Here is a 12,784-nt window from a genome sequence, read left to right as displayed (position 1 = left end):
GAGTTAGAGCCAAAGAACATCACTACAAGGTTGAGAAACCTCGAGGATGAGAAACATTTGTTCAAAGATTAAAAGGTTGAGAAAACATGGAAGCTTGTTTTCAAACTTCTAAATAATTATTTGACAATTTGAAAGTTAAAAAGGCACCACTCAATTGAAGAGGATAAGATTGAGAAAATATGGAAGCTCGTTATCAAACTTCTTAATAGTTATTCAACAAATTTGAAAATTAAAAATAGACCACTCTATTATCCATCATCACATTGAGTGTGAGACAAAGAACAACGCTTCAAGATTGAGAAAATTTTTAAGATGAGAAAGCATTCTTTCAAAGAGGATAAAGTTGATAACACATGGAAGTTCGTTATCAAACTTCTTATTAGTTATTCAACAAATTTGCAAGTTAAAAAGACCACTCTATTATCCATCATCACATTGAGTTAGAGCCAAAGATCATCACTACAAGGTTGTGAAAACTACAAGGATGAGGAAAAATTGTTTGACGAGGATAAGGTTGAGAAAACATGAAAGCTCATCATCAAACTTCTTAATTGTTATTCAACAAATTTGAAAGTTAAAAAGATGTCACTCTATTATCCATCATCACATGGAGCTAGAGCCAAATAACTACACTCCAAGGTTGACAAAACTTCAAGAATGAGAAGACATTTGTTCGAAGAGTATAAGATTGAGAAAACATGGAAGCTCTATCAGTTTTCTACAATTCATGATCGTACTTGTAGTTTCCGAGTTTGATTGTGCATCAAAAATATATACACAATCAAAACCAAAAACTACAACAAGAATGAAAACTCATTATCAAACTTTACACACCGCCATTCCTTGTACAATAGAGTATCTTTAGACTATCTTTACCTCTGGATGTTAATTATAAAGATATAATTGAGATGTAGAGGATAACTAGGTGGGATGATTGTTTGGTCATGACTCGTGCATGTTAATGGTAGGCGATTGTGGAGTAAACACATGGTTTGTTTTAAGGTTATAAAATGAAATTGAAGGAGTGAGGTGTCTTATACCGGTTAACATAGATGCCCACTAGATAGATTGATTCCACACTTTTGTATAACTAACAAGTGTCCACCAACATATACTACTGCTTCCAGTATGGCTGATGCACTGTTGTCTGCCTCATCATACTGAGCAAAAGAGGAAGAAGAAGAGTTGTAAAATAATATTCCTGCCCAAGGCAATCTTTGAATGATCAATGGTGGTTGTGCCTTCACACTTAGCTTGGCACTAGGAAGCAACAATAAGGGTGGATACACAGAAGCAAAGTAGAGATAGTTTTGGTATAACAGGGGAAATGTATGAAGTGGGCACTGTGGGCTCTGTTTAGTTTTATGAATTGCTATCATTTTCTTTACCATCTTGGTGATGTGTTGGTTGATATTTTGAGATAGATTGTTTTGTATAGGCCAGACATTGTAGTGATAATGGCATCAATGCCTTATGTTATGCAACAGACACCACCAGCAGGAGGAATATATTCAGAGGCGGCGGCGCATGGCTCACATTCTAGAGGCTCTGTGGGGCCACTGATAGTGGTTTTAGCGGTGATAACCATTCTGGGAGTGGCGGCGGGCATGGTGGGGCGGATGTGTGCAGGGCGCCGCTTCCGCAGAGACAGGGAATATGATTTTGAGGGCTGGATTGAGAGGAAATGCGCCACCTGTATTGATGGAAGTTTGGAGTCTGGTGGTGGTGGTGGAGGGGCGGCAGTTCCGGTGGCTAAACCTGCAGAGAATGTGGAAGCTCCGCCTGATAAGCCTGCAGAGGGCGGTGCTCCAGGTGGCTGATTTGGGGTCTCTGTTTTAGTGGGTTGAATCAATGTCTGAGTGTTTGGGTATGTGAGGAAATGATGTGGGTCACTGTGTTTTGTTTTCTTGGTGGGGGCAGAGTGATTAGAATTCATTTGTTAGTAGGGTGGAACACTCAAATCATTTTCTGTAAAAACCAGATGTTTAATGCATGTATTGCAGATCCCCTTTTTGTAGAACATTCTGAAAATTTCTTGGTATGGATTTCTGTTGGTCTTAATTTTTGTTCATCTTGTGCTTTGATGTTTCAATTCAAGTTTCTGTTATCTGTGGCTGTGAAACTTGTTGCCATGTGGGTTTTCTGATTGGATAGGAATTATAAGTAGCTTTTGTTTGTTTATCATGGCTTTGAAGTTTCAAGCTTCATGAATGCCTGTAGTTTATGTGATTGAAATCTTTGTGAATGGCATTGTTAAAATAGAATGGATGGGAATAATTTCCTGCTCATTTAATGGTGATACACTCTTCTTATTTCTACTGGGTTGGTTATTTATGTTATGGGTTTGTGATTTGTGTGCAATCTTTATTATTCTGTGAATTTTGTAGTTAAATCAGAGTGAATGAGAATAAGTCCCTGCACATTTAATGCTGGAAGTACTATTTTATTACTGCTGTGATTTATGGGCTTGATAAGCTCACTGACAAGCATATATAATTTCCTGCTCATTTCCTAATCATTTCCTCTTCTTTTGCTTCCATTTCATGATCATAAATCATGGAGTTTGAGTTTGATTCAAGCTGTGAAAGAAAATGATCATGGAGTCTGAATCTGATTCAAGCTGTGAAGGAAATGATCACGGAGTTTGAGTTTGATTCAATGATCATGGAGTTTGAGATTGATTGAGTATTTTGAAAAAAAAAATTAACACATTTAACAATTCATGCTAATATTATGGACTGTATACATTATATATGTGGAAGCAGAATGGAAGAACAAAGAACAGATCTGTTGTAGTAAATTATTCTCTTACTTTTTCTTGTGATCAAATGAGATAAAAATACTAAATGTTTTCATGTGATGATGATTTGGGTGTATAATAAATTCATTAAGAAGCATAGAATTCCATCATGATTAATCAAACTCTCTTTGTTGTTTCATTTTCTCAATCATGTGAGATACCCATTAGTGATTATTTCATAAACAGATGCAGATTTGATCTTGATTAATCATCTTATCTTTGTTTCTCATCATTGAGATAGAGATGGTACAGTATTGTTTATGTCATAATGCTGATTGAAACTGTTCGTGGAATCAAACAAAAAATGAGAAAACCCAATCCCCATAATACATCATTATTGACCATCCAAGCACCATTTCCCTTAGATCTTTTCTTCTTCTCTGAATTTTGTTTTTACTTTAACTTTTATTTGGGAATCTATTTTGCTTTAGACAAAAACCAAAAGCACAGCCTCCCTCCACAGCCACTAATAAAAAAAGCTGGTTCATCATGCCAAAGCAAATACAGATAAGATAATGAATGACCAAAATGACCAGCCAGCATTCCTATTTACAGTGATTTACTCTTCCAAATAAGAATAAGTTCTTAAAATCAAATCAAAAGCTTGATGGGTAATTTGGAAAAGAAAAGACTGTAACAGACAGAAAAGACAAAGCTTTTTCTCGAGGTTATAGTGTGTAAAGGTCTTTCTGTGCGAAAGGACGGCATGATAAGATTGCCGTAAAGACATTATGATAAGATTGCAGAAAAGAAAATCACAGATTCTTTGCCGAAAGTCAGTAAGATTCATTTCATCATGGGGGCAAATGCTACTGCTGCTTATTCTTCAGTACATTTGAAGCAGTTTGACAGTTGTCAAAAAATATTCAACCGCAGGTTTATTCAGGAGATAACTATGTGAGGCACCTGTAGAATAACTAATGACCGTGATCATTTCTGTTACAGCCGTATCAATTTTAAGCTTAAAAATAGCTAATGACACCTTGTTTACGTAATATATGGGAGAGGGTAATTATTCTGCCATAACGGGGAAAACTTATGATTGTTATACGTGGCTGCGAGTTTGGGAATCATTTGAACCGCGATGCTGCAATTCCCAAGAGCTTGTTACTCGAAAAGTTCTTAAAACTAACAAACAAGTAAATGAATTCGATTTTTTTTTTTTCAATCAAGAAGCCATTTTACAATCTTTTACTGGAGGGAATTGACTAAGGTCTCTAACAATAATATTTGATTAGTCACCAAACATAGCATTCTCATGAAGAAGGAACACCTCATTGCATTCTCTCATGAAAAAACGCATATAAATTCATTTCAATTTCATATATATTTCATTTTGACGTTTGTTCATATAAATTCATTTCAATTTCATATACATTTCGTTTTGACGTTTGTTCATATAAATTCATTTCAATTTCATATACATTTCATTTTGACGACCGATCATGTAGAGTATAATTCGAAATGTTGATTCGAAATGTTGATGAAATTTATTTATACAATTAATATACAAATTTACAACATATTTTAATGGGCTATGGAAACTACATGACTCTAATCAATTTAGACTACAACTGTGATCCCAAAAAGTTCATCTTACCAATGAGAATATATTTCACAAGTTCATCTTATCAATGAAAATATACCCAACATGCTTTAGTTGTTTGCAGAGAAATACCAAGGTCTATTGTCAAGGCAAGGAATGGACCTTATCAATGAGAATATACCCAACATGCTTTAGTTGTTTGTAGAGAAATACCAAGGTCTATTGTCAAGGCAAGGAATGGACTAGAAATAGAGCCGATTTAGGCTACCGCATATGGTCTGCGGTATAGAAAGAGAGCTTTAGGTCAACTCTAATAGTAATATTCCTTTTTTGGGAATCATCGACCTTATATGCATGTTGAAGGTTGCAATACTTGAGTAGAGTAGGAAAAAACAATGGAGAACTCTAGAGATTTCTTGTATAGAGAATGTGTTTAATGTTGTCAATCAAAAATAATTTTTTAGTGTCAGTCATTCTTTGAATGACCATTATGACCATTATGAGTAGGGGGATGATCAATATGTAAAAAATCATATTGTAACCAATGCACTACAAAATAGGATAGATGTTAGGGAACACACACACAAGACACCCATAGTCAAACGTTAGTGTTAGTGTCAGAAACGAAAGACTATCCTAAGCAAGCATATCAAGAGAGATATCAAACATGTAATGAAAAGCATACAAAGACCAAAGAGATACACTACACTCTTCCAAATGCTAGCCAATATGTTCATAGTTGCTCCTCCCTTGTTCCTCTCCTCTCCAAGTTCCACATGAGTGTAGCCCTCAACTTTTTGCACTGCTATGGAAGTCTTATGGAGCTTTAAGATTTAAAATGATTAAAAAGATGCAAGTGCAAACAAACTAGATATGAGAAAGCACCTAATTAAGCTATCTTGATTTTAACCAAAATAACAATGTAAATTAGATTATGATTTGCTCCTAAAATGCTCTCTTAAATTTCACTATAAATTAGATGTGTACAAGATTTTTGAATTTGGATTATGAAAGAATGAGCTCTATGTATAGGAAAAATAGAGAAATGGATGGTTGAGATGGAGTAATCTCAACAAGGGCTAGGATTGAAAGGTTTATGATCCATGTGAGGGCTTTCAACCCAATCCCAGGATGACAAATGTCATCATGAGATGGCTTGAGAGGAGAAGGAAGACGCATTAAATGCTTGAGATGATATGAAGGTTAGTTTGGGAGGTAAGGTTAACCTTGAGGTGAATGAATAAAGCCATTATCCAATGAATAATGTCTTTATCCAATGGACAAACGCTTGTGCAGGAGTTAGTGGGGATAACCATGGTTAAAGCAATGAATGCTTGAAGAGACCCATGAGTTAAATGGAGGTTGAGTTAGAGGGAAATCCTCTAACCATGTGGGCAAGTGGAATTAACCATAAATGGCTATGTAAGAGCTAATGCTTTGGAAGACTTTTAGGGGTTAACTTGTTGGAGACATAAAACATTTAATGCTTTTCAAAGACTTTGGAGGCTTTGAGAAGTGACTTCAAGTTACTTAGGAATGTGGCAATAATTAGGGAGGGTGAGTAGGCTAATTAGGATTAATTAGAAGAATATAGAATGAGTTTAGGATGCAAGTGGGTTTGGTGGGTGAGGGAAAATAAGATTTTAATTAAAATAAAATTCATTTATTTCAACTAAATAGGTGCAACTTGCATTTATAGGAAAATGCAAGTGGGGTAGTTTAGGGATTTAAATAAATGTTTTATTATTTATTTAAAAGAGGAAATGGGGTTAAATTAAATAAATATGTTTTATTCATTTAATTGATTTAGAGTGTGGCTGAACGAATTAATTTAAATAATTTATTTAATTAATAAGAGAAGGGGTTGAGGATGAATTAATTAAATATTAATTTAATTAACTGATGACTGAGGGTTAAATAACCAAATAAATAGTAAATATTCATTTAATTAAGTGGATATATTTATGTGACTACATTTGCATCTCTTTGAGACGGTGCAGTTTATCGCGTCGTTTCAAAGAAAGAAAAATAGGTGCGAAGAAATATGCCCCATAAATGTTAATTTAGTGGGTGGTATGCTCCCTTGAGAGATGGGCCGAAAAATTTCAAAAAATCGGGCGATCTCTCGAAAAAGAACGAGAAGTGGAGGGGAGGTAGAATAGAAGAATTTAGAAAGAATGGTGAAAGAATGATAGAAGATGGAATAAAACGGAGAAACAACAAGCTAGTGAGTACCCTTAGGTCATGCAGGAGATACGGTGCAAATGCGGTATTTGTAGTGTGTGCTTTTAATTAATATTGTACAATTGATCAAAATTGGCTGGACAATCTGGTGCAATCGGTTTAATTGCCCCGGTCGAGTCAAAGTGTGACAGTTGATGTCAGTTGTTCACTTGGACAAGATAAAGTCTGAGTAAGTGAATCAAAGTGACCTGTTGTGACTTAGACAATTGATGTAATTCCTCGATGAAGTCAAGGTATCTAAAGCAAAATACTTGTTGAGACTTAGACAATTGATGTAATTGTCCATTGTGATTGTGTTTGATTGGTTGATCAATTGATAGTGTTTGTGTGGTAGGTTGGTTATGGTGAATCATAGCAGCCCCATTGAGACTAGGTCATTGTGATAAATGTTTGTTGTAGTCTAGGTTTGCCATAATCGATTACCTGTTGAGACCCGAAGATACTCGATCAAAGTATCTGTTGATAGTCTAGGTGTGTGTGAGTCGATGTACCTATGTAGACAGAGTAACTTGCTTGATTGGGTTGATGGGAATCGATGAAGGGATTATGATGATGACCTAGATGTGGAGGGTGAGAGGGGGATTCATTATTAGATAGAAGGTATGGAGGGCCTAGGACCCATTCCTATGGAAGAAGATCGAAAAAAAAAGAGTATCCATTATCATTACTATGTATGAATGATATGCAACAATATGGATGTATGGATGGATGGAATGCAACAAAATGCAATATATACAGATGAAATGAAATGATGTTCCATAGATTATTCACAGTTCTTTATTTTCATCATCGAGAATTGTAGTATCGTTCTTGGCCGAGATAGTAGAAACCAAGTTGGAGCATTGTACCTGTAAGCAAGCATTTATAGACAAGGAAAAGTGACCCTCCATTCTGGTTCATGTGCAGATGGTCGAGGTATACGCTGTAGTCAGTAAGACATAATGATCTATGACTAGGTTTTGCATAAGATCGCGTAACTTAATGAACTTCCCACGTAGACACCATCAGTACATGCCCCAAAACTTCATTGGAACAATCCATAGACAACAAACAAAGAAAAAGCTATCAGGAGCCATCTCGACTACTCCAATCACTTGTGGATATCTTGGAGTAGCATAGGAACTTGATATGAATAAATAAATAAATAACAAACCGGCCAAGTACTTATCAGCTTCAACAGAATTTTCTTGTCAAAGAAAATGTTACCATGTCTTGTCTGTGAGGAAGGATGCATCCCTGTGAAGACAATTGTATGTAAATGTTTTGATTGGTTGGTTGATTGGATAAGTGATCATTATGTAGGTAGCTCAAAATGTTTGTTCGATGCCTGTTGTGATGTGTATGTACAAAGGATTTTATGCATTTGCCCTGTTTTTGATTGATTTTTGATGTTTTTGGATTTTGTGAGTGTTTTGAATGTTTTTTATATTTATGAGTATTTTTTAATGTTTTTGGTATTATTTCTGGATAGTTTTGAATGAAGAACTCAATGAATCTCAAGTAATGTAGAATCCACTTCCATCAATAGGTTAAGAGCCTTGCCCCTAGTTTAGACGTCACTTATGAAACAACAAGATGCAGGACACATGAAATACTAACCCGGATTGCAGATCAATAACAAGCCATGGTTTGAATGATGGATGAATGGATGTGATCGCCACAAGTCTGAAAGACAATGGAGACATAGCCTTTACGAGTGGCACCTATTTGCCAGGTTTTCACCACCGTACTTGCCCAAGGCACCACCGAAGTGGTTTTCACCGTTTGGATGCATGATTTTTCTTTACTATTTTGATTTTTTTTGTATTTTCTTCAGGACATTTTTCTAAATGATTTTGGTGTTTTTCTGGTATGTGAGGGAGACTGATGTTCGATACAGCTTATGTATGAAACCATTTGAGGTGCATGTTGTTGATCGGATCTGCTAGCGGTTCTCCTTCTGAAGTTGCCAACTGATATGCCCTAGACCCAAATACAACAGAGATAACATACGGACCTAGCCAATTTGATTCAAATTTTCCTTGATGTTCTCTGTGTGGTTGGTTACAAGGTTTAACCCGATGATTATAGCTTTTGCTCATTTGTTGTTGATAAGCTTTGAGGTGGTTGTATGCAGCTTGTCATCTTTCATCAAGTAGTTCCAAGTCTTGAAAATGTGAGACTCGGTATGCTTCATCATCTATCAGATTTTGCAAGGAAACTCGTAGAGATGGTATCTCAACCTCAATAGGAAGGATGACTTCTTCTCCATAGACGAGTGAGTAGGGAGTTGCGCTTGTAAGGGTTCAAATGCTAGTTCAATACACCCATAGTGCTAGATTTAATCGAATGTGTCAATCATGGCCAACATCATTGACTGTCTTTTTAAGGATCCTCAATATGTTTTTGTTTGATGTTTCGGCTTGACCATTGTCTTGGGGGTAATAGGGGGTGGAAAAACAACATTGGATGTGAAACTTCTCACAAAGCTCATGGACATCCTGATTTTTGAAAGGAAGCTCGTTATATGTGATGATGGACATGGGTACACCATACCGACAGATGATTTAATTAAGGATGAATGAGGTGATCATCTTGTCGGTGACTTGGGTAAGTGGAACAACTTCGATCCACTTTGTGAAGTATTTGGTGGTGGTAATGATAAATTTGTGGTCATTGGATGAAGATGGATGAATTTTACCCACCAGGTCAAGTCCCCATTGACAAAAAGGCCATGGTGTTGTGATTGGTTGCAATTCCTGTGCTGGTGCATGTACCAGGTCTTCGTGAACTTGGCACTTATTGCATTTTCAGACAAAATAGTAGGAGTCTTTTTCTATGGATGGCCAATAGTATCCAACACGCATGATCTTCTTTTCTAAGGAAGGACCACTTGAGTGAGCCCCACAAATGCCTTCATGCACCTCTTCCAAGGCCTTTGCTATCTCATCTTGTTCCAGACATCGAAGGAGAATACCATCAAGACTTCGTCGGTATAGGGTTTCGGCAATGATGGTGTATCGAGCGGTTTGGCGGATGAAGGTTTTACATTGGTTATTTGATTGGTTGGGGGGAAGGGTGTGATCACGGAGGTAAGTGAAGAACTCACTATACCATGGGGATTCGGAACCGACTAGGCAACATATCCTTTCAGTTTCTAGGATATCATAAATGGGGATGCAAAGTTGTTCTACCAAGAACTCGTAGCGTGTGGAATTTTGTAGAAGATCGAGGAGAGAAGCAATTGTAGCCATTGCATCAGCAACTCGATTCTGATCTCTAGGTACTTGCCCAAAGGTGAAAGTTGTAAATGATTCTTTGTAACTATCCACCATCCTTTTATATGGCATGAGCTTATCATCCTTAGTTTGGTACTCATCAGTGACTTGTCGGATGACTAACAAAGAATCTCCATATACCTGTAGCTCCTTTAGATGCCATTGTATAGCCAATCTGAGTCTTGTGATCAAGCCCTCATATTCTGCTATATTATTGGTGCATGGAAAAGTGAACCTATGTGACTTCGGGATGCTGTCACCTTGAGGTGTAATGAAAAGAATGCATGCCCTCGAGCCATGTCTAGTATATGAGCCATCAAATTAGAGCTTCCATGGTTGTGCAGTTGTGATCATGAAGATCTCTTCATCTGGAAAATTGGAAACAAGAGGATGGTCATCTGCGAGGGGTGTATCGGCCAACTAATCTGCAATAACTTGCCCCTTGATAGCCTTGAGGTCCATGTACTCAATGTCAAATTCACTTAGAATCATAACCCATTTGGCCAAGCGGCCTGTCAATGCTACCTTGTTGAGTAGGTACTTGAGTGGATCAATTTTAGCAATGAGTTGTACCTTGTGTGTCAACATGTAGTGCCTCAATTTGGTGGATGCCAAGATAAATGCTAGGCAAGCTTGCTCAATAGGTGTGTAATTGATTTCATAGCCTACCAATGTGCGAGAGATATAGTATACAACACATTCTTTTCCTTCTACATTATGTTGTCCAAGTAGTACTCCTAATGTTGTATTTGTAGCTGAAATATATAGCAATAGAGGTCTACTTGGATCTGGTGGGATCAACAACGGTGTATTCATCAAGTGATCTTTAAGCATTTGGAATGCATGCTGGCACTTTGTATCCCATTGAAAGTGGATATTCTTTTGTAACATATGCGAGAAGGGATGACACTTATCAGCCAATTGTGCAATAAATCTCTGAATTGATTGTAGCCGCCCTTGGAGTGTCCTTAACTGACTGATGTTCTTGGGAGGTGGCATGTCCATGATTGCTTTGACTTTTTTCGGATCTACTTCAATGCCTTTGCTTGAGACAATGTATCCTAGGAGCTTCTCGGAGGTCACTACAAAGACACATTTCTTTGGATTAAGTCGTACATGATATTGCTCTAATCTATCGAAGATTTGACCCAGTATTTTCAGATGACCTTCTCTTGTTAATGATTTAGCTAGTAAATCATCGACATAATCTTCAATTAAGTGTGCATCAGGTCATGAAAGATGGTAGTCATAGCTCTTTGATAGGTTGCCCCTGCATTTTTCAGACCAAATGGCATCACGTTCCAACAGTAGGTTCCCCATGGGCATGTGAAAGCAGTTTTATGTTGATCTTCAGGAGCAATCTTGGTCTGGTTGTACCCTGAAAAGCCATCCATAAGAGAAAGCATTGTGTGGCCCACTGTGAGATCGACGATCATGTCGATGTTGGGTAAGGGGAATTCATCCTTAGGGCATGCCTTGTTCAAATCTCTGAAGTCTATACAGATACAGATGCCCCCATTATTTTTGCCGACAGGTACAATATTGGAGATCCAATCGACATAATTGATTGGTCGGATGAAACCAACATCTAAGAGCTTTTTGAGTTCTTCCTTGACAAGACAACAATCTGTGGGTGCATCTTTTTGAGCTTTTGTTTTACCGATTTAGCTCCTTCTACCACGATGAGGTGATGCATGACTAAATCAGGATCTAAGCCAGACATGTCCGAATAAGACCATGCAAAGTTGATTTGACGCTTTTGGAAGAATTCTACAAATTTTGGTTGTTTCTCTGGAGTTAGTAGAGATGCCAAATGTATTTGGTGAGGAGTCTCAGGGGTCCCCACATTGAATTCTTTTGTTTCTTCGATTAGGAGTGTCGATCTCTCCTAATTTGTACTAGAGGGGAGGATGTTAAACCTTTCATCCATAGGCGCCTCAGAGAGGTTTTCACCTTTGGATACGCTCTTTATTTTTACTTTTTTGGGATCAACAAGTGCCACTGTGTGGATTTTTCACTAGAAGATCCATGTTTTATTGTAATGTTTTTGCAGCTAAAAGGTTTGGCATCTGCCCCAAAGTATGCTCCGCTATTAAGTTCGATGGCAAATCCACCTTTGTGATCCCCGCTTGGTATTTATCCCGTTTTTCTAAAAAGTCAATGAGCGCCTCATCGTTTTGGAAGTGATTAAGACATGGGGATTTGGCTGGTTCCAGTCAATGAGTTTGGGGTGGATGATGGGCATGACCTCATCAATTAAGTTGAGTTCAGAGGAGGCATCAGTGAGGGTTAATATAGATGAATGAAGTGTATCGATGGTACTCTCCTTGTCAAATTTTGGTGTAGGATTTGACGTAGGACCTGTGAAAGGTGTTTCTTGCTCACGACCCCAAAAGGTTTTAATCCAGGTCTCTCCATAAACTGGGATATCTTTACGAGGTGGTGGAGGTGATGTGTCTTCCTCGTCTGAAGTATTTAGATTCACTATATCAAATTCCCACTCATGCGAGTCGGTCTTTGAATCAATCTCTAACATCCTATTACTGTACCAGTCTGGGGTGTCTTTTGTATTGAAGAGTGTATTTGTCACGGGTTTGTGCACTTTTATAGGTGGGATTGTTGGTGTTGCTAGCAGGATTATAGAAGTTGTTGATGTTGTTGGTATGATTATAGGAGTCGATGATGTTGGTGCCATTGCTGCTATTCTTAGTTTGGTAGGTGCGGTTGGTACAACTGTTGGGTGTATCGGTGTTGTTGGTGCAATTGGTGCTATTGACGTTGCTGATGGAATTATCAGTGTTGTTGATGTTGCTGGTGTGATTGGCGTTGCTGATTTGATGATCAGTTTTGTTGGTGCAGATGGTGTGGTTGGTGCCGCAAATATAATCAAGGATGGCCCCCTTGGAGTAATTATTTGATACATGGGGTTGTTGGGCT

At 37.6% G+C, this 12,784-nt stretch overlaps 1 protein-coding gene across 1 annotated transcript; it reads left to right on the top strand.

Moving 5' to 3' along the window:
• Nucleotides 1-1,045: 1,045 nt before the first annotated feature.
• On the top strand, nucleotides 1,046-2,061 carry LOC131052723 (uncharacterized). The gene has a single exon (XM_057987310.2). It carries the CDS (start codon nucleotides 1,458-1,460, stop codon nucleotides 1,818-1,820), a length of 363 nt encoding a protein of 120 aa, XP_057843293.1. The 5' UTR covers nucleotides 1,046-1,457; the 3' UTR covers nucleotides 1,821-2,061.
• The last annotated feature ends 10,723 nt before the right edge of the window (nucleotides 2,062-12,784 follow it).

The sequence above is a fragment of the Cryptomeria japonica genome, chromosome 5 (assembly GCF_030272615.1).
Source record: "Cryptomeria japonica chromosome 5, Sugi_1.0, whole genome shotgun sequence".
In the NCBI taxonomy this organism is placed as follows: domain Eukaryota; kingdom Viridiplantae; phylum Streptophyta; class Pinopsida; order Cupressales; family Cupressaceae; genus Cryptomeria; species Cryptomeria japonica.
Note: the sequence above shows the minus strand (reverse complement) of the source record. Positions and strands in the feature narration are given on the sequence as shown.